Source organism: Sinohyriopsis cumingii, chromosome 8, assembly GCF_028554795.1.
Source record: "Sinohyriopsis cumingii isolate HCF-2022 chromosome 8, ASM2855479v2, whole genome shotgun sequence".
Lineage (NCBI taxonomy): Eukaryota > Metazoa > Mollusca > Bivalvia > Unionida > Unionidae > Sinohyriopsis > Sinohyriopsis cumingii.
In genome coordinates this window covers 90371298-90395536 of record NC_142968.1, presented here as the reverse complement: position 1 = coordinate 90395536, position 24239 = coordinate 90371298, and the positions used below count along the sequence as shown (strand labels likewise).

Here is a 24239-nt window from a genome sequence, read left to right as displayed (position 1 = left end):
CCAATGACACCTAAGAATAAGTTTGTATACGTGTCAAGTGTCATCGCCGGTTTAGAAACAGGCATGCAGAGAAGTTTCATCAGTTTCAGCATAAAAACACTTACCTTTTCCGGATTCATGTACATTGCATAAATCGTGCAAGCTGAATTAAAAATAAGCAAATATTGTAAGCGAGTGGCCAAGTAATATGTACCGAAAGAACTAAATGACATGCATATCTATCATATTGTTTAGAAAGGTTCAATTATTTCCTGTTTTCAGTTATTAGTAATACAAGTCTTCATGTTTAAACTATATTTTGCTAAATTTGACCTATATTGTTATTTCCTTTTCTTCGTATATATTTTCAAAGATTTTTTTCTTCAGTTTTAGTAACAGCGGCATAACAGGTCTTGATTTACAAAACAAATTACGTCAAAATGTATGTAAGTCCATTTTTGTATCAAGTATTTTTCTATTTTAATACCTATTTGATTGTTTGCACAGATATTACACTAGTGGTCACATTTGTTATTCTTTTCTGAGAAGTCCTTGACAGTTCGTTTGTTTTTCTGACATTAAATAGTTAATTCAGTGGAAATTTTAATGGCCTGGATAACATGGTGCTGTCAAATGTGTTCAGAATCTGTTGAGTCAATTTTTATGAGTTAGTTTTTGTTCATACTTTTTTTTAATACTAATGGTGGCTACACTTGAACGTCAACTAGATTAATTTTCACAAAATCAAAAGGCCTAGATATAAAATAATTCTGTTATAGAAAATTGTGTTTTTGTATATGTGTATGCGTGTCTGCTTAAAGGTTTCTCTATCGCGAGTAATCGTGGCCATATCTGACGATATATTGGCATAGTTTATATATAATAAAAAGGCCATGCTTCCAGAATGTTATAGTCAACTGAGCCACGTTTCATTTAACTGGTGTTCGAGAAGCAAATAAGCTTATCAAAGACTACAGACGACGAATGCAGGCCAAGTAACATTCTCATATGGCCTTCTAAAACCGTACGATACATGAACATTATGGTTTCAAATTTATTTTCAAAGTGCTATATTAACCATTGCAATGCACACATACACACACATGCACGCCATGTTTAATGACACAATAAGCCAGGATGTGTTTACAGGGGAGAATATACATCATAGGCACATACTCCTTGCTCTGAGAATAAAGATTTCATACAGCAGGCTAAAAACAAATGAGAACACTAAGGTAATTGTAATAATTTTATTCTTTGTATTAGGACTACTTTCAATATACATTTACCTAATCTGCAATCTATCATGTAGCGATGTTTAAAGACTATCGAAGAGTCTACAATCTCACGTATTCAGCGACATCTCTCATGCGCACAACTGCAACCATCTATACATTTAATAGAGTCTGGAAGCATGTGGGCAAGACATGTAGAACACAAGCTCGCTTCTGAATCACACATTATCCGTCTCCCAGTTAAGACTTCTTTTAAAAAATAAATATATAGTACAAAAATCCACCCAACCGACTGTAACTATTACAAATTTAACAAAACCATTATCAATTTTAAATTCCATCTACACTGACCTCGTAGTTATTAATTACAGACTCCACATAGAGTTTCCTCGAATGTAATGCAAATGTGAAGTTGATAAAAACTGGGTGCAGGAAAGTAAGAGGGTGCTCTGATAAGCACACATGTCAAGTGTAGCTCCTTTGACCTTGCGCTTCGACATCTGGGCCAAAGAATCAATCGGAATGTGCTTCTTCACCAAAAAAAAAATTTTAAAAAAATGGATCCAGGAAACCTGACTACTCAAGGCCCCTCCCCACCCTCCAGTGAAACTTACAATTCACTTCCCGATATCAGATTCGATGCAGCCCTCGCCCAAGTATAATCAACCTATAACGTTCGAAGAAATTTTGGACCAGAAATTAATTTCTCAGAGAGAGAGAGAGAGAGAGAGAGAGAGAGAGAGAGAAAGATAGATGAAAATCACATTTTTAGCTGCAGTGACCTACACCTTGGATTGACAGGTTTCTGACTCTACCCAAGGATAATGCATGTGAAGTTTTACAAAAACAAAAGACCATGTCAAAACAAGTTATATTGAGAAACCACTTTGCATACGGACAGATGGACGAACACTGCTATATCTTTTTGTACTGGGCAAACACTGATATATCCATTAGCAAACTCAATTAACCGAGATAAAAGAATCGTCAAAAGCCACTATTTCTGCACTGCTGATTGATTTTCTACCCTAGAATCATGAAACAAGTAAAGATGTAAGCCCGGATCGTATAAAAGCTATTTGACTGGTCTTATCCTAGTATTACTTTACTTTTGTCCAAAATCATCTTACCCAATTGGGTATTCATGTTCAGATCTAGATGAATTTCGCTTCACAAACCCGGCGTCTGAAAGCCATATCAGAAACTGCAATTCAATTACAGTTTTGATATTTGTAAAGATATACAATACAATACAAATGTCTAAACAAATACAAATGCCATGAAAAGTGAAAAACCTAAATCCATACAAAAGTTAATATGTTTGACTAAATATTTACTAGACTGAATGACATTTGAATGTAAGAAAAACTAGTACAAAGAAAAAAATCCCTGGGAAATACTTCCAAACTGCACAAGAGCTCTTGCCATATGCTATGCATCACCTGGCTCCGCCTTGATATGATCCAAATACCTTACAAAATCAGCATATCAAGAAAAATAGGTCTCTGTGACATACACTTTTTTCTCTGGTGAGTAGTACCACCAATATGAATACATCCATCAAACTTCAAAATTGTACATTCAACAGTGTCAGAGAAACTGCTAAATGCCACCCACCCCATCCAAGCCCCCAAAATCACTGAAGCATAACAAATTTGCCACTGTGACCAACATTTGCCTCTAGTAAGCAGTACACTCCAAGACAACTACATCAGTCTAGTTGCATTACTGTACATATAAGTGTCAGAAGCAGTCAAGTTTCATTATTGTACATATGACACTGTCAGAGAAGCAGTCAAGTTTCGTTACTATACATACAACACTGTCAGAGAGGCAGTCAAGTTTCATTACTGTACATACAACATTGTCAGAGAAGCAGTCAAGTTTCATTATTGTACATACAACAAATTTCATTATTGTTCATACAACACTGTCAGAGAAGCAGTCAAGTTTCATTACTGTTCATACAACACTGTCAGAGAAACAGTCAAGTTTCATTATTGTAAATACAACAGTATCAAACAGAGCTAAATAGATTTTTGTTTGTAAAACATATATGCCCATACTCAGAACAAAATGTCAAAGGATCAAAACTTAGACAATTTATCAAAGTTTGCAAACTACAGCTATAATGGCAAGAAAATCTAATCAGGTCATTTGCAATATGCACACATAAATTCATACCAAATTTATTTCATCTACCTCAAGTAGTTTTCATTCACAATTTTGCATAAAAAATGTTCTAGTAACAAAAGTTAACAATGTGCCAAACAAGTGAAACATTACTATCATGGCCTGAAACACTAATCAGAACATTTACATACGGATGTAAATATGCTATTTCACTTGAGTGGATTTTGCTAAATCTTGCTACAAGCTTCTCCAGGCATACAGATGGACATGACGAAAAACTAAAAAATGTTTTGATCGCAAATAGTGAGGCACAACAAGCAAAGAGGGCATCCTAAATGATACTGAACATTGCCAGATCATCATAGGAAGTAAGGAACCAGTAGGAATATATACATGATTTGAGTTTAACATTATTTTCCAGATATAAAGGTCATCATCAATTTATCTGTTAATCATCATTCCAATAATACTGAAGGAATATGTGGAGATAATGGAGTATTCAAGCTATTGTGCAGAAACGTTTTCTTCTTTCAGTGGCCTTGATATTTGACCCCAAAATCAAAAGGGTTATTCCCTACCCCAAGTGCATGCCTTCACAAAATTTGGTAACTGTAGCTGATGGACAACGTGAGTCAATCTGCAGTAACAAAATTGGCATGACTGGGCCGGGGATCGAACCCCACGAAATTGGTTAGAAAGTCTAGTAAGTGTAGATGGCCAAGAAAGTAAGCGAATGTAGATAAACCTTACACCTTTTGGCCTGAAGTACACAGGTTAAGAAAAAGTCTAGAGCAGTGACTGGTGGGTACAAGAATGTGGTAGACGAAAGTTGAGTGAACTGAAAATGGTGCTATTACCAAAGTGTCATCTGTTCATGAAGACAAGTCGACGTTCCTAGTATGTATATTGAGGTATAAGCTTTTGGCCTACAGTAATACCGGTAATGTTCCAAAATTTCTGATGACTATAAGAATGGCTCTTGAGACCAATGAAGGGAAACAAATGTGAAAAAGTGGACAATGCTGTTATGGAAAAATTATATATATATATATATATATATATATATATATATATATATATATATATATATATATATATATATATTGAAAAATATGCTAAGTACAAACATGTGCTGTATTATATCATACTATAAAGCTACAACCTATTTTAACATATTACTTGTATGACCAATAAAAAAAGAAATACAATCCAAATCCACATACACTGTCTTGGATTACAAATAACAGTTTTTGTGCATATTTAACAGAATCCACTCGTGAGGTACAATGTAATTCATTGAAGTGAGGTAAAGTTTAATTCTGAGTGGTGAGGTACAGCAAATTTCTGAGAAATGAGGTACATCAAATTTCTGAGGTAATTTTGTACTACCTGAAATGCAGGCAACATTTCTAAGAAAGGTTAATCTCATTTAAATTTGTGTGTCATTCATGACAGAAATGTCAACAAACTGAGAAGTCCAAAAGTTTGGCAAACATTTTATCAGACCTACAGAAATAATTCCTATTTACAAGTAAATATTTATCTATTATGCAACATGTAAACCATGCAAATCAAGTTCTTGTTTCAGACAAAAATTTCAATGGATAGTTCATTAACCTTTTTTTACACCCCAAAAATATATTCTAAAACAAGTAAACAAGACAGGGAAAAAATTATCTGTACCCTACCATAAGCTGGCATGCATAAAAACTGGAATGCTGTTCACAACAAATGAGGCCATGATTGAGCCAATAATTGTACATATTCCTGCGGATCAAATGACAGATGCCAGACTGAAGTAAATACTAATAAAAATGTGACCTGAAAACAATCACAGCACTCTATGCATACATTTTTTTTGGTGGAAATTATAATAATATTCCAAAGAATACATATTTGTTACTATTGTCAAAAAGTATTGCATCTGAAGACTAGTCCAACCCACAGGCTTGCAGAAACATGCGACCTTTGTAAAGAGGTTAAACTTGAAAAATAATTGGGATCACGGCACTAAACCATTACAGACAGATTAATGTCTTCAAGATGTAACAATACTGACAGGCTTTTTTTTTTGTTTAATTGCTGGTATGTAAAAGTTGATACACATTACAGAAATCACTGCAAAATGTTCCATTCACAAATAACTACACCAAAGTAACTTTCATTCTGATTGAGATAAAAATATGTCAGAAGATATATACACAAGTTCTCAACAGTCACATAATTATCTTTCCCATCTGAAACATGAAATGCTTCTATTTTAGCAATGCTCTGAAGGGAAGAAGTGAAAATCATGTGATCAATTTGTGGAATTTCTTATATAAACTTTTTCAAATGACAAAAGATTAAGCTAGATATTCACAAACAATAACCACAACAATGAAAACAAGACGTATGCAAAATGGTCATTTAATTGACAGCACACAAAATCTTTGGTAATTAAATGCATGATCGCCGTGATTTGGACTGTACATACAGTTAAGCAGTTATGATGGTTCATGGTTTACATATAAGAAATAGTTTTTTTCTGAAGAAAACTGGTACTCCCATATTTTACAACAAATATTTAATCAAATGCATGCTCGGTTACATTGCTCAGAAATGAAAGCACAAGATGGTAAAAAGAATCGGGTCAAAACGAAACCAATGAATCTTCCACCTCTGCTAGTTTACTGTGCACATACTTTATATATCACTGGATCAATGAAGTAGTATCCCTGCACTTAAATGTATATTCCAATCACCTGAGATTATGAAAAAAAAAAAAAACCATGTCTTGCACATATGCATACAAACACAGACAAACAAAATGACTTATGAAACAATTCATCCTTTCCTTTTATTTTGAAATGATACACCTGAGTTAAGAAAAATAGTACAAGCTAATAACATCAGTAATTACAAAATAAAAAAGATGCATGTTAATAGCTGATGAATAGTCTATATTCATGGCAAGTATTGAAATAAACTGATGCCCGAGAAAATCTCAACACGTACATGTTTATCCAAATGCTAAACAAATGCAATTACAGTGAATATAACTTGATATCAGTGAAACAAAAGCAGCTGAAATCATCAAAGTATAGCATTACTGCTATTTGGATAACTGCTGAAATCATTATGGTAGCATGACTGCTATTTGGATACTGCTAAAATCATTAAGGTAGCATAACTGCTATCTGGATAACTCCTGAAATCATTAAGGTAGAATTACTGCTATTAGGATACCTGCTGAAATCATTAAGGTAGCATGACTGCTATTTGGATAACTCCTGAAATCATTAAGGTAGCATTACTGCTATTTGGACAAGTGCTGAAATCATTAAGGTAGCATGACTGCTATTTGGATAACTGCTGAAATCATTATGGTAGCATGACTGCTATTTAGATAACTACTGAAATCATTAAGGTAGCATGATTGCTATTTGGGTAATTAAGCTGTATACAATGTACAGTATCTGGCAATTAGAATATGTAACAACATAACGCATTGATGACATCAGTGTTCACTGACAAACATTGGTAACAATGACAGAATTGCAAAACCAGTTAATGTTGAAGACAGTTCAGCAGAAGTATCAAAATACAATAGTCACATGGTCTTTTAATCACTAGCATGTTAATTACATACAGTATAAAAGTTTTCACATACTTTTGTCATTCACTGTGCACCACTTTGTTTAAATGGCAACAAATTTAAAAACACTTGCAATTATTTTTCTGCAATGCATTTGCACAATGTTTCAAAACTGTTTTTAATGACTAATTACATGAAAGCAATTTATTCTCCTACATGGCATGTTCCTTGATTTAAACCATTCTACTTAAAGAAGTTTACAGAATGAGGCATAAATCTTTGTGTGTGGGGGGGGAACAATAATACAAACAAGCTTGTAAGCTATTCACAGGTCAAAGTAGCTGTTAATAGAAAAATATCATCACACCAATTTACAATTTGTATAAGAACAAAATTGTAATGTTTTCTGATTCTTGACTGAACTAAGGGATCCAAAGCAATATATTTTTATGTAAAATTCACATCTTTTTAGTTGTCCAAGTCAGCAATATATTTATATGTGAACTTATTAAAGGGTCATTAAGGGTCTGTAGTTCTTTAATCTCTTATTTTTCCATAATACAGACACCAGAATTGTGTTCATGAAACAAAGAGGCCCCAACACAATACCTGAAACTGTTAAGCAAAGTTGTGACTGAAACCAACAAAGGTAATACTGTATGCAATACAAATGTCATTGTGGGCCTTAAAAACTATCTATTTCTTACACTAGGAAGGTTATATACTCAGACAAAAGTTGCTTTTTAAATCCAAAAAGAGCTGCTAGACATATTCAGCTTGAAATATTCAAAAAAAGTTGTTAAGGTTTGATTATTTTATTAAATTTAAATTAAAAAAACCTGAACGTTTCACATATATTTTTGCAAGTAAAGATGCAGATTATCAAATCCTGCCCTACCAATTAAAGAGTAACATTTTGAGAGATTAAAAGTACATGTAACAGAGGTAAGAATTTTTTTTTCAGCAAGAATTGCATGTCTTATTACATGTGATTAACCAAAATTGAAATATACTAATACTTTCCATTAAAAAGAATGGAAAAGGCAGTGAGGCTGAAAATAAGAGTAACATCCAGCAAATCTGACATTTCTATAACAAACTATAACAAGGTGTATTCCATGAGTACCACAGTACAATAAAATCAAGTTTAAGTAATGGTTTCTTTGAAAATTAAAAAAAAAAGCATGGGGAAAATAGTGTATCTTTACATGCATCCAATGCATATATCCCAGAGTTCTACATGTTGCCATTATTCGGTCACAGATACCTAGTACAAACAATACTAATGATTAATACTAAAAATGCATAACATTCATACAATATTTTCAGCCAATATTAATTTTACTCATAATTATTCTACTTTATCTATAATGCATATTCTGTGTCCAATGCATGATTCTTTTTATACAAAAGTTAACAATAACTTGTACAAAGAAAAACTGGCACACAAACAGCATGTAACAAAAAAGGTTACAACACCCACAGCTTGTATTCAGATACATAAAAAGTCTAACTTTACATAATCTGCAAGTTAATACTGATTTACAATAATCATTCATAAAATACCACAAGATCCCAATATTAAACTTGCAATGAAATATACCAGTAAACCAGAAAAGCTTAATACACAAAAATATACACTAGAAGGCAGATATATCAAACAGGCAATATGGCAGCTACTAAAGGTTTAGTATTTGGTCAGTAAAAACCATGAAAACCATAATGTCCACATCAAGGATAATAAACTACACAAGTATGAATACATACTTCCCTTTCTTAAAACACAGTAGTAAAAGTTTCACAACAAAATACCTGAGAACTTTATTCATCTCAGTGGAAAATTACAACAAGCAAAAACTCCTGTCTTGGTTAATCTTCACTGGTAATATTAGTCTAGCATGTTTTAGCATTCAGTGCAACACTTAAGCATGATGTGATATTAGTCTGGCTTGTTTTAGCATTCAGTACAACACTTAAGCACAATGTGATATTAGTCTGGCTTGTTTTAGCATTCAGTACAACACTTAAGCACGATGTGATATTAGTCTAGCATGTTTTAGCATTCAGTGCAACACTTAAGCACGATGTGATATTAGTCTGGCTTGTTTTAGCATTCAGTACAACACTAAGCAGGATGTGATATTAGTCTGGCTTGTTTTAGCGTTCAGTGCAACACTTAAGCATGATGTGATATTAGTCTGGTTTGTTTTAGCACTCTGTACAACACTTAAGCATGATGTGATATTAGTCTGGCTTGTTTTTGTACTCTGTACAACACTTAAGCATTAATTATGTGGTGCATTTTCATGTTGCTGAAAAGTTTCAAATATGGCAGCAGGTTCATCAACCTGGTAATATGTCACCAGTTAAAGGATTATCATATATTTAATCCACTAGCTCTTACTGATGGTAAGATTAAAATATATATTAATGTGAATTACATAATTTCACCTGCTGATAACACCCTTAAGCTGGCATGAAAGAAGTGCTGTTTCAGACAATGTACTGTGTAGTCTGATTACAAACAGCCTTGTGCCAAGTTTAAAACATGATGTCTCTGACAATGCACTTTTGTAGCTTAAAAAGTGCCAAATTAAGACATTCAATGGAGGAATGATACATTCTATATCTTGACTTTAAGCAATAATGTCTGCATAAGGATAATACAATGTGATTTTGTCGAGTCCCAGTGAAAGATTCAACTTACATATCCGTTGTCAATATATGCACATAAAAGTTAATTTTCATATACTAGTACTTACAAATGGGTTGAAATTTTTAGGCAAACAATTAAAATACATTTGCCACATACTGAGCCTTCTCCATAAACTGAGACAAATCTGCCTGTATTAGCAGAATGAAACCATTGAAGGTTAAAGGCCTAAACAAGAAAACAAACAAAACTGTTCTACAAAGAACTTTGTCAACTCAGTAATATTTTTCAGACTGATGTCCCACCTCAATGTAGACCAAATTGCACACTAGATTGACAAGTGCATGGCATAGTGGATTTTGCCTATTTTGTACAATTTTCCTCTCAATTTGTTACTGGATCATAATCCCTTATTTATGTTTCACCACTTGTTTAAAACACCAATGATATGATACTGCTTTCTTCTGACTGTTTTGTACTGATTTTTCATCTCCCTGAACAAATATGGAAGGTTAGGTAATACGAACTGCAAAAAGAGTATCTTAAATGGTACATTATATGCCAAACATTGGGTAAACCATATTATTATACTTCTTTGATATAAAACCCTCATTTATTGGCTGGAAATGTGACCTTTTGAATCTGAAATCAATAAGTTTCTTCCATGTCTTAAATGCAATCAATCAACAAAATTTGGCAAAGGTTAAAGAAACAAATGTAATTATTCTGTGAAAGCTTTTTTCTTAATTTTGGTCTTGGTAAAATTTACCCCGACCCCAAAATGCATTGGTATCTTTCTTATCTCAAATGCAAGCCATCCAATACCTTAGGTTATAGTTTATGCCATATAATTAGCATTGTTTTTTTTTTTTAAATTTTTTTTTTTCCTCTTAGGGTTTCTCTGACCTTAAATTTTGACCTTTTAAACAAGCCACCCTCCACATAGGTGTTTTACTTTTCTAAACTGCACACTATCTACAAAAACTTGGTGGCATAAAATTTAAGCAGTTCTGTAGAACTAAATTTTTCTTCTTCATTCAATCGCTGTGACCTTGATCTCTGACCTCAATATTAATAAGTATATTCCTGGTCTCAAAATGCAAGCCATCCACATTCTCTTGTCAAAGTTGGCAAAAAAGGAACTCAAAATAAAGTGCATAAACCATTTTCCCTCCTTTCTACAGTAACTGTGACCATGGCGATTTCACTCCAAAATCAATGGGCTTCTTTCTTATGTCAAATGCAATCCATTTACAAAATTTGGTCAAGGCCTTGTGACAATGACAAGGGAAGCCCTATAGCTGTAAGTTTCTTGCTTGCGCCTTAAACGCAACCTCCTTACAAAGCATGGTAAAAGTAGATTGTTGAGAATTTGATTCATCATGCAGAAATGAAATATGGAACAGATAGATCAACGGAAAGGTCATAATAGGATGACAGGTCATGTTATAAGCTGGTGTAGGTCAAAGGTGATGTTAAGGAAGGTGCATAACAATAAAAGCGGGCATAAATAAGCTGTACCCAAGTTTAAAACTATCATATTAATGCCACAAATTTTCATAATTAGCAATTATTTCAGTTTTCACATTGGAGGTATCAGAAAATATTTGAGAAAGTAATTAATTTTGTTAAAAAATGGTCTCCTCCTTTGGACGATATTTAACAAGACTGAATGTGTATTTAATGCAGATTTCCCACAATGGCAGTTTATCTGGACAAAAATGGGCACGTTGGAGAAAAAGTATTTTAGACAAAAATAACAAAATGGAAAGAAAAAAAATGACAGCTTAAATCTAGACAACAACAACACTGAAATAACTCTGAGGTAAGCAGTCAAGAGCCAGTTTGTCATTTCATTATGTGCACACGGACCAGGGTTGTGCTGTTGGAATGAAATCGCAGGACCTGGTGCAAAGTGGAGGCTGGGCAAGTGACAATATATGTTTTGCTGGGACAAAAGTCAAGGAGGAAGGCTGAAAGGAAGGCTAGAGGGCTGGTTGGCTTATTGGCTCGCCAGCTACAAAAGAGTGATACCACTCCCTGACAAAAATTCGTCTGACAAAAAACAACTGTGCTGCTGTGTTCTGAACTACCCTTTATCAACACAATGGACTAGTGTGTCACATGACACATGTAGTGCCATTAAATTGTCTGTTGCTAGCTGTCGATATGTGATAGTGTGTGTGTGTGTGTGATTTGCATTTTTAACGTTGCTTTAACAACTTTTCAGTCATATCACTACAATGTCGGCAGTGTGACAGTTTATAGTGATGTCTAGCACTGGGACATCATGCCACAGACATGTAGCATGATGTCCCACCCAGTCACATTATCCCAACACCAGGCAGACCAGTCCTAACACTAACCTCTTAATGCTGAGTGCCATGCGAGGCAGCTGTTAGTACCATTTTTGTAAATCTTTGGTATGACTCAACCAGGGAACGAACCGATGACCTTCCACTTCCGAGGCGGACACTCTAACCCTAGGCCACCCAAGTGGTCCCATATGTGATGGTAGCTGATGATACTTTCTGAAGAGGGGAAGTGTTATTTGAGTATATGTATCTACCACTATACTTGAAACAGATGACATTTCTGGGTGAAAGCTACAACTATGATGACTCTAGACTTCATCCTATTATCACTTGCTTTCAAATTTTTCCATAGGACTAAGAATCCTTCTGTCCCTTCTGACCAAGAGCTATAAACATTACAAGGTGTTGGTGATGCACATTACGTGCTAGTGAGGCGAATATCACGATTATCTTTGCTAACCTTGAACTTGTACATGCTGTGCACTTTGTTGCCATTGTTTTCTGAAATGTTAAATTTTAAAAAAAAAAACAGGAAATAACAACCCAAATACTGTAATAAATCAACAACAGCTCTCAAATTAACACAAATGAAATAATTCAATCAGTCTTTGCTGAACAAAAATAGTCTGGACTATACCACATTCAACTTACCAGGTCAGAAAAATGAAGTCCTCAAACTGATATAAATATGTCAAACTATCACCAGATTACCAGATCTTTCAGGAAAGCTTAATTCACAATACTTTACAACAAAAAAAAAAACAAACAAACAATCTTGCTGGATACTAAGAGGCAATGCAGAATGACATTATTACACTGAGGTGTAAAATTAAACTGGTAATCAACCAGGTGATGGGTGGGAGCTTCATATGGATGTTGTTGTTGTAGGGTTTAACGCCATTTTTCAGCACAAGATAGGCTATACATGGCGGCCAGTATAATTGGTGGAGCAAGAACCCTGGAAAATCCTGGGAAGAACCACCGACCCACGAGAAGCTACTGACAGGCTTTATCACGTACCAACGTTAGCCGAGGCTGAGACTCGAACTCACGCAGACAGAGGTGAGATGGCAGTGATCCATAACGGTGAGCGTTTTAGACCACTCAGCCACTCGGGGCCCCAGCTTCCTATGGTAAAAGGACATAATTCTAAAAAGCTGTGGTATAAGGAGGTAATGAGTAATAGCTGTGGTAAAAGTATGTGCTTGGTAATAGCTGTGGTAAAAGTATGTAATCAGTAATAGCTGTGGTAAAAGTATGTAATCAATAATAGCTGTGGTAAAAGTATGTAATCAGTATTAGCTGTGGTATAAGTATGTAATCAATAATAGCTGTGGTAAAAGGAGGTACTTGGTAATAACTGTGGTAAAAGTATGTAATCAATAATAGCTGTGGTAAAAGTATGTAATCAATAATAGCTGTGGTAAAAGTATGTAATCAGTAATAGCTGTGGTAAAAGTATGTAATCAATAATAGCTGTGGTATAAGTATGTAATCAGTAATAGCTGTGGTATAAGTATGTAATCAATAATAGCTGTGGTAAGAGGAGGTACTTGGTAATAGCTGTGGTAAAAGTATGTACTTGGTAATAGCTGTGGTAAAAGTATGTAATCAGTAATAGCTGCGGTAAAAGTATGTAATTAATAATAGCTGTGGTAAAAGTATGTAATCAGTAATAGCTGTGGTATAAGTATGTAATCAATAATAGCTGTGGTAACAGGAGGTACTTCATAAAAGCTGTGGTAAAAGTATGTAATCAGTAATAGCTGTGGTAAAAGTATGTACTCAGTAATAGCTGTGGTATAAGTATGTAATCAATAATAGCTGTGGTAAAAGTATAAGTATGTAATCAATAGTAGCTGTGGTAAAAGGAGGTACTTGGTAATAGCTGTGGTAAAAGTATGTACTTGGCAATAGCTGTGGTAAAAGTATGTAATCAGTAATAGCTGTGGTATAAGTATGTAATCAATAATAGCTGTGGTAAAAGTATAAGTATGTAATCAATAGTAGCTGTGGTAAAAGGAGGTACTTGGTAATAGCTGTGGTAAAAGTATGTACTTGGCAATAGCTGTGGTAAAAGTATGTAATCAGTAATAGCTGTGGTAAAAGTATGTAATCAATAATAGCTGTGGTAAAAGTATGTAATCAGTAATAGCTGTGGTATAAGTATGTAATCAATAATATCTGTGGCAAAAGGAGGTATTTGGTAATAGCTGTGGTAAATGTATGTAATCAACAGCTGTGGTAAAAGTAATTAATCAGTAATAGCTGTGGTACAAGGTGGTTCTCAGTAATAGCTGTGGTAAAAGTATGTAATCAGTAATAGCTGTGGTACAAGGTGGTTCTCAGTAATAGCTGTGGTACAAGGTGGTTCTCAGTAATAGCTGTTTTAAAAGTATGTAATCAGTAGTAGCTGTGGTAAAAGGAGGTAATCAGTAGTAGCTGTGGTAAAAGGAGGTAATCAGTAACAAGTGTAGTAGATGTAATCAGTAATAGCTGTGGTACAAGGAGGTACTCAGCAATAGCTGTGGTAAAAGGAGGTAATCAGTAATAGCTGTGGTAAAAGGAGGTAATCAGTATCAAGTGTGGTACTAGTATGTAATCAGCAATAGCTGTTTTAGAAAGAGGTAATGGGCAATAGCTTCTTCCCTGTCTTGAACCCAGGAGAGCTGAATGCATGAGGTAGAATTTCTCCTAAAATTAATGTGATCTGGGAATGTATTTGACAAAGAAGTGATCTTTCTGGGGGCATGGTGGGAGTCTGGATAACTGGGGTCTTAGTTTGCGTGACATTATATGGGGCTACAACATGAGTACAATAATGAATCTGTCAGAAACTAATAAACATGAAAACAGTTTTATCAAAGAGAAAATCATCATCATGTGGAACTATCCAAAATAGAAGAAGAAAAAAAATCTAAAAATTATGATTACAAGGTAGAAAAAATATTTTACATTTTTCTCCTCCCCCATTTTAAATAATGATATATATAAAAGCTAAACATTACATAAAGTATAGCACAAAAAAAATGCCAATCGTGTTATGGTCAGACTGCAAAGCAATGCTTAGTCTAAATTGTGTCTTATATGCATCCCATATATCAAGTGACATCACTCTGCAGTAACAGTGTTTAAGAAACTGTGCTGAATGCATCACTGGAGTATAAAATATAGGTCACAGTGACATTTTACTGAAAACTGTAGTACTTCTCATGAGGCAGATAAATTACAAGTTAAATGCAGGCAATAGTTTCTGAAAAACCATGTGAAACACAAAGTAAATGCAAGTCAAGAAAGGCAATGGTGATCTAGTTTTGACTTAAGGGTCTAATAATCTTTATGATGAAAATTTAATACCAAAATATATGACAGCAGGAATGAGACAGAAAAAAAACAAACAACCGAGTTAACATCTATCCAACTCTAGAGAAAATGTGCATTAAGCATTAAGCAAAGGCAAGCAAAAATCAATGAATCATGAAATATAGTTCACAGTCACTAGCAATAATGTCTGAAAAATTACCAAACACAAACCACTAATCTAGTGTTGATGCCTGATCAACAATGTATAGATAGACATCATCAATCCATAAAACAGAATCACTTTGCAAACAACAATAATGGTTAAATTAAATAAAAAATGACTATAGAATTGATCTTTCCTATCATTTATTCCTCCCCATGAAATCAAAAATTCTTTTCATGAAATAATATTCATCATGCTAAAGTGAAGGGAAAAAACAAATAATTTAAGACCAGGAAAGAACCATGTTATGGAAAAAAAGTCAAGATGATTTCATATATTGGAAATAAAACATTTTGACAATTCCTCTAAAATTCTGCTTAAGTGCTTGTTTTCACCCTTTTAACAACTACTCCATCAATGTGTGCTTTCAACTACCTTGACCTGACAGTAGTAAATATTTGGATGTTTGGATCAAGAACTTAACAAGTTGAAAACTTAACATCAACAAAAGAAACAAAGTCTTCAACAAAACATCTACAATAGAGTAACATTATCCTCATAATTTTCCCACTGTCACTACACCCTCCCATTACACAGTTATGCAAAGGTGTCCCCATCTCCCAAACCCCACAAGTGAAGGATCAATCCAGTTGTCAAATCTGTTGTACACATCTGCGGACCACTACTAATCATAGCCCAACTCTGAAGTCTCTAGCTCATGGGAAATATTGGGTGGCATTACTTGTACACAAACACATGGATGGGCAGCAAAATATGTTAGAAAAGCATGGAGATCACATAAACTCAGCACAGTGCACACAGCTTTGATGTAATATCTGAACAGGATTATGCTGTCAGGGAAAGTTTTCATGACACAATGTGGCTATTTTGTAAGTCTGAATAGGATTAAGCTGTCAGGGAGCATCTGCGTGGCACAATGATGCTGTTTAGGAAATTGGAATAGGATTATGCTGTCAGGGAAAGTTTTCATGGCACAATGTGGCTGTAAAAGAAATCTGAATAGGAGTAAGCTGTCAGGGAAAGTTTGCATGGAATAGAGTGGCTGTATAGGAGACCACAGACTGTATAACAAATAATCATCCAAATCTGTCTGTATACTGTAGTTCTTCCAAGACTATGGGGTAGGAGCTGGGCTTATAAGAAAAGGATATCCTCTGTAAATATTTGCTGAAGGTAAGCTTGTTGTCAAGCAAGGGTTTCTTGGATAAAAACTGCAATTGATTGTTAAGACTGAACTGACACTCAGAGTTAATGCGAAATGCTATCTATACTTGTTAATAAGCCCAACTGCAAACTGCACAGACCCAGATCTGACCTTGCACAACAACCTGGAAATACAGGTCTGTGCAGTTTAGGAGTAATTAGTAAAATAAAAAAAAATTAAAAAAACAGACCCTAATTAGCTGGCATATTATACAACTGTAGATCACAGACTATATTGTTTGCAGTTGGACTTTTTGGTGAGTATATATGGTAGGTAAAATGTATGGAGGAGAGTCACCTACTGAATGACATCTCATGAAGCTATGCAAACAGTCATATTTTGCATTCAGCACATGTAACCTGTGCAAAGGAAGCTTTCTGGCACTGCATGTAATATTTACTGATATTCCTGATGATCAACAAACACAAATATAAAGTGCAAAGTTGTATTAATAAACAGCAGTCCTCTGTGTCTTATTTCATTACTGTCCATTTTGCACTTTCTGCTGAGTACTTTTTTTGCAGTAAATAATTATAAAAAAAATACAGTTCACTATAAATCTACTATGTTTTTATGTAAGACCATGGTTTTCAAGTGGTGATTTGTGCCCTGCAGTACTGTGTTGATATAGTTTGACTAGTCTGGGTTACTGACAAAAAAATTTGGTTCATTAAACTTTACCTTGAAATTAAGCAGTAACCTGAAAAAGCTATGATTCCAAATTCAATGGCTAACTTAAACACTTTCAAATTAAACCTTGATTACTTCTTTAGTCATGTGCTGCCTCCCATCTTTATGTTTGTGCATGAGGCATGTACATTTTTGCGAATAAATCTCCATGCTGCTTGGAAAAGTGGTATCGACGGTCAACTTCATACTTGAACTGCTGATTACACACTTGACATTTATATGGTTTTACAGTCGCATGGATTCTCATATGTGCTGTTGTATTGTTCATATGCCGAATAATTCGGCTACAAATACGGCACTGATAGCCAGTAGCAACTTTAATAAAATTTCCTTTCCCATACTTTTTGACAGACTGGGCTTGTAAAGATCCACTCTGGGCTGTATGTTCTGTTGCTGCCTTAGAAACATGAAGCATTCTGTTTTTCAACTGAGTCTGACCCATCTGGTAACTGAAGTGCTCTAATGAAGTGTCCTCATAACCTGATGTGGTGCTCTCTGGCTGCTTAACATGTGTAGATTCAATTCGAGGCCTTTTGTGACTCAAATCAAGTCCTTCACTATGTGTGCCAAGTACATCAGACGTCTCATCCAAATCAATCACTAGTGAGTTAAAATCTGAGTCAGAACTATCCTGCCTGTCAGAGTATGAGTAATCATGTAACTGTGATGAATGGCCAAAGTTTGAGCCATAAATGCCTGAGTCAGAGAATCGGCGTACAACATTAACAGGTTTCCTTCTGCGCATGCTATCACAACCAACATTTGAGCTACTGTCACGAGATGTTTTTCGAAGCTGACTGGTTTTTGTACTTTTCCCGATAACTGTAGCAGACTGAGTGGACAAGTCAATACTGGCAATATTGGAAAAATCAATAGTGCTTACATCCCCTCTAGGGTGTTCAGGGGATGTAACTCTCTTGCTTGATGCAAAGTTAGGAGACATAACTTCCGTGTTATACTGGCTACTTTGATGATCAGCTGATAAAGACCTTGCACCACTGGATCCAGCAAGATTGTTATCTTGTCTTTCATGAACATCATCAACATTTGTTGCTGCAAAATCCTCAGAATAGAAACTCGAAGAAGATTTGCCAATACTATGGGACAAAGACTTATGTCCATGTTTTACATCACCCACTGTGTTTTTGAATAATGCTACTGGGACAGAGAAATTCCCAGGATCTGAAGGATTTCTGTTACGGTCCCGAGGTTTGTCTTGGGCTTGATACAAAACTGTATTAGTTGAGGTAGGATGGTTTCCGGTCCTGATTTTATATTCTGCTATACTGCCCTGTGACGTCCTGTTTCCATGAGCAGGGGGTATCATCATTACACCTGCAGATGTTGGACTTGTGCTGCCATCTGATGAACTACTTTCACTTCGGTGTGAAGTATAACCTTTTGTGAAGATACCTGGTGAGGTATAAACAACAGAATGAGAAGCATCTGAGAGACTTGGGCTCGTGATTGCAGGGTTTGGTGATGTCATTAATTTTTCAATGCTACTGGAATAGCCTCCCTCACTGGCCTTTATTAGTAACTTGTCAGCAATGCCAAACTTTGCTCCCCGTCTTTGGCCTAAGGGCTGACCTTGGATGGAGGTAGCAGTGCCTTGCATATCTGAGTCATTAACATGGCTTGGTTCATGATGCTGGGGTGAGGAATTCAGGCAAGTACTTGTAGAACTTGTTGCAATGGATAATACTGAAGGAGAGACATGATACTCTTGTCTTGGAAACAAAGGTGTTCCTTCAGAATGGTTTCTTTGGCCTGAAATGAAGAGATAAAATGTGTCAGTAGCTGAATGCCTAGATTTGGCACATATGGCCTTAAAATAATTACAATTACCAAAAACTGTGGGCCCCCCAATCTCTATCTCTACAGTTCTTCACTGAAAATCACCTCGCTCTGCCATAATTGAACTTAACTCAACCTTTCAAGTAATGTTTCTCCTGACATTGAAATCTTACTCAAAATAATCAAATGCTAAGTTTTGATTGGTTAAATATTTTAAAGCAAGATTTCAATATGCAGTTGGTGGGTGGGGGGAGACTGATTTTAATGATGCAATATTTACTTGCTGCTGTTGTGTAACTACTCTTTTTAGAGAAATTGCCTTCACCAATATGATGAGAATTCATCTTCCCATGGAGGTGGGGGGGAGATTTCTGGAAGATTCCTATGACCCAGCACATGCCCAATAGTCAATTATTTTAAGACAAAGACCATTAGTGCAAGGTGGGAGAAGGGATCTGATGACCCCACACAAACTTGAAAAGAAAACAAGGAAATACTCACTTGACACAATTTGCGGTGATGTCTAGTACTGGGGCATCATGCCGCAGACATGTAGCATCATGTCCCACCCAGTCATTTTATCCTGACACCAGGCCGACCATTCCGAACGCTAACCTCTTAATGCTGAGCACCAAGCGAGGCAGCTGTTAGTACAATTTTTGTTAAGTCTTTGGTATGACTCAGCCAGGGTTTGAACCCATGACCTCCCGCATCTGAGGCGGACGCTGAAACCACTAGGCAACTGGAGTGGTCGCTACTGAATGATAAGTACTTCAATCATATATGGGATAAATCTTTTTAATGACTCCTTTATGCTGTTACCAGTGGCTGAACATGCTGATACATACCTGCCATGACTTGTCATGCTAAAACAATTTCTTGCTTCCCCCCATGTGGTCATGTTTTAAAAAACTGGATTTTCACTAATCTGTGAAAAAAATCCAGAAAAGACCCACTTTAATATATGCCTGTAATATGTAAGATTTATAAACAGTCCTGACTGGAACTGATGTAATGACATAATCAGTATAGAACTGATGTGTTTACAGTTCTTTGTGAACCACAGAAAATAATATTCCAGTGTTTTAATTCCAAATAAAATAAAGAAATGTCTTTGTCCAAGAATTCTGTATGTGCACTGAAATATTTTCAGGAAAAAGAATTCTTTAGAATCCAAATAATCTGAATAAAAATTAAAATGTAACTCCAAACTGGTCACAACAAAACACTTTCCAGTGTCCAAGGTAAAAGCCCAAACTGACTAAATTCTCTATAGACATCAGTATAAAATCTCAATACTGCGCAAAACAGATGCCCCAATGAGGGTCACGTGATCACATTCTAGAACAGTTTAGAAGCTATTTACATGTCTATGGTCAAATATTCCAGTACAGCCTCGATCTCACTCTATGTATCCCACAATAAAAATACATATTTTAAAAAAAGTTGTTTACTTGATTCTCAATCAAGGCCAGGAACTAGGTCAGCTTTTAAGATACAAAGTTTGGTGTTTATGACAAAACAATCAGGTCAAAATAATTTCTGGAAAGTCTCAAATTCAATTAAACAAAATTATGTTACTTAACATGTAATGAAACAAAAATAAAAAGATTATAAAACTTACAAACAATTAAATTAAGTCAAATATAAATTAAATCAAATATACATAACAGGATTTCAAAGCATATGAGTTAGTCATCTCATATCTTCTAGAAAGATGATTTAATGAATTTGAAATCATACTTTTCAACTGGATCAAGTAATGAAAATGTATCTATTTTATATTTTGAAAAGTTATGTATTTTTTTCTTATGGTGCAAGTTTTAGTTTCATTTGCTACATTAGCAAAACAATATTTATAGCTTTTACCCAATCACAAGACTAGATTTTCATTTAGTTATTTTTAAGTATAGAGAGACAGGACAGGGTGGACATGGCTGAGTGTAGTTTGAGGATATCTGATGCTGTTTAATCTGGTCAAGTTTTGTATGTCTTCTTAATGTTGGTTAGAACTTCATCTCGTGCAGGACATACTTTGTGACGCTGATCATGATCAGATTAATCGGCAGAGAAATCTGTGGTGTCATCATTTACGTGAAAGTGCTGCATCAGTTTTTCAAACTGTTTTATTGGCATTACATCTTTAATCCTTTGGTCTGAAAGAAGCCTACCATTCAACCAACAAAAAATACAGCCAGTGGACTGCATTATGCCCACAAAAATCATCATGCCAAGAAAGGAAGACAGTTCAGGCATACTTAGGTCTGTCCAGTTTGAAATCACAAGTTTCATCCTCCTCCTGTTTTTCAGCTGCAAATTTGTTTCAATTACAATATTTTCAACAAGTGATGATTAGAAGATACAAATGAAATTACATGTACTTAAGTTCTGATGCTGTTTCAGGCAAATTATATGACAGTCCTGACAGTTGAATAAGAAGATTGGTGTCTTTATCATGCAAATCTGTCAACTAATCTGGCTGATCAACATCAGTGTCACTGGAATCTGAGGACAATTCAATGCTGATACATGTATCGGATGACAACATCAAATCCATTGTTAGAAATAACATTATTACTTAAACCCGGTATTTCATTGGAACTCAACTCCGAAAATCTGTTTCTGTTTTCAGAAAAATCAAATCAAATTAAAAGAAAACAAAGAATCATGACTAAATCAGGACATTTCCTATGGTAAATGTAGAATTTCACTTCAGGAATTGCGTGTTGGTACAACTCAACTGAAAATTTGCATATTCATACAACTGGAAGAAATAAACAAAACAATCATTCTTAACTTTGTCCATTAATTTAATAGGTTCCATGATTATGGCAGATTTAATATCCGAAACAACCCTAAACACCATTATACATGACAATACAGAGAAGAAGACCTGCCATATTTGCTGTGCTTTTGTAGAAACTTACTTTTAAAAAGAACCAAGATAATGAGATTTACATTGCTAAAAACAGGAAAACATCATATAAACCAAATGTAAGTACACTTTTGACTGTCTTGTGGTTACCTTGTGGTGAATAAAAAATAAACATCCAGGTATGTATATTAGCATTGTTTATAATGTGCCATGTAATGACTTTGGGGGGGGGGGGGGCGGCAGTAAAGGTAAAGGCGTAGAAAAGTGTACCTTGGGAGTAAAAAGTAATTTTCATGTTGGAAAAATTAGAAAATATGCACATAAAATCACAATATAAAAACAACAACAGCAGCGTATAACAATTTAATGTCTTAATAACTGAACAAGAGCTGGCTTAAATAAAATTTAGATATTTTGTCAATTAGGCAACAAACAAATATGCAGATTTCCTTTTGCACTGGTTTTAAAATTAAGGCTGGTAGGAAATAAATATATATATAAAATATGTACTAAGCACTTCAAACTGGGAAAAACCTGCTCCATTAGATGCATAAATCAATTTTAGGAATTGTTTTATTTATTTTCTGTTTTACCCTCTATGAAAAAATGTTTGGGTTGGCAAGGAAAAATGGAGATGGTCAGCAGACACATTTTTTTGCCCTACATCTCAATGCTTTTTTTCTGTGCGTGTTGGAACACAGAAAAGGGGCGTATCTGTATGTGCGTACAAATCTTGTGACACAAATTATTCATTATTTGTCAATCGAAAGACTTACACCCTTTATGATATATCGCTGTCATCATTATGAAGTAGGGTTAGTGACAACACTGGCATTATTATGCAGTAGGCTACTGACAACACTGTCAGTTGCTGTCTTTCTCTCTATGCTTACAGAAAAAAATGAGATACAAACAAGTTACCTTGGCAGTATGAGAGAAACTGAGACTGAATGTTCTCTTGCCGATGGAGAAATCCCTCCCCCTTGAATGAACCCAGGAATCCAACAGTACCACTGGTAATGTTGGCTGTCAAAATGGCACATTCCTCTCCAGACTCCTCTAACTGCTTCACCTGTTTGGAGAAAAAGAAACACAATGAAGTTGACAAGAGGACTATTTAGCTGTAAACATGCCATATCATACATTGCCACCACATTGGCGAGATGGTTATAGATGACACCAATGATGCTCAGATCAAATAATCAAAATGCCTATACATTGTGCTATGATGTAAACCTCACTGTGTATGACAATCACAGACTTCACCACAAAATCATAAGGATGATTATATCGATGTTGTAATGGTGAAATCAGTTTTGCCATATGTACTTTCTAGAGTTTTTCCGGGTTCTTCCTCCACCATTCATACTGGCCGCCATGTATAGCTAATCTTGTGCTGAAAAATGGTGTTAAACGCCACAACAACAACAACAACAACTTAACAAGGTAATGAGACTGGCGTGTGAATGATTTCCAGTAAATCATAAATCAGTTATCACATTAATGGCAAAACATCTCAAATGTTTAAAAGTATATTTGGGATACAGTAAAGTGTGAATTGTACACTACCTTTAATCTTGGGAAGTAATTACCTAGCACAGTTATAAATTGTTGTGTTGTTATTTTGGGTTTATAGGGGGTGCTCACCAGTTAGTATGTATATTTGAGAGAGTGACATGTGTAAGGTGAAGTTGTTTGCATTTAAAACATGAACAGTGGAGAGAATGTTGGCATACCTCTATGCTGCTTTAATGTAATGTGGCTGACATTTCTTTGGATACTGTACTTATGGAAATTGTACATGATCTAAGCACACTGCTAACTGAAATGACTGCTCCCTTATACTAAAAAATCCTTAGCATCTATTAAAATAGGGAAAATGAATTTTGCCCAACTAGGCAATACCAGCTTTTGAAAGTGCAATGAATGAATTACCAAATATATAAAATGTAAACACAGTTATTAGCTGTTTTGAAAGGTGCACATCTGGAGTAAGGCCAAGCTGTATACTCTATAACCCATATTACACCTATCAATCATACACCAAAATAAAGGGAATTAAAGGTTCTTTGAACAATACCTAAGATACAGAAGTTCTTTTCTTAAATAGACAGTATAACCAGCAAGGAAACTCAGTGAAATTCTCTTTCTTAAAAATTCTAACCATAATGCAAAATATGAAACTGTAGAGCACCACCAAAGTCATTTTTCAGCACATGATAGTCTATACATGGCAGCCAAGATATTGGGTGGAGGAAGAACATGGGAAACCCTGGTAAAAACAACCGATCCAC

The 24239-nt window shown here is 35.0% G+C and overlaps 1 protein-coding gene across 1 annotated transcript in view; it reads right to left on the bottom strand.

Annotated features, from left to right (window-relative positions):
• Positions 1-1215: 1215 nt before the first annotated feature.
• The window catches only part of LOC149794124 (uncharacterized), a 38220-nt gene continuing 15196 nt past the window's right edge, over positions 1216-24239 (bottom strand). The window contains exons 3-4 of the mRNA XM_089968110.1: positions 22867-23017; positions 1216-19043 (exon numbers count right to left, since the gene is read on the bottom strand). Coding sequence (XP_089824236.1) covers positions 17377-19043; positions 22867-23017 — 1818 coding nt within the window. The 3' untranslated portion in view covers positions 1216-17376. The remainder of the gene's footprint in view (positions 19044-22866; positions 23018-24239) is intronic.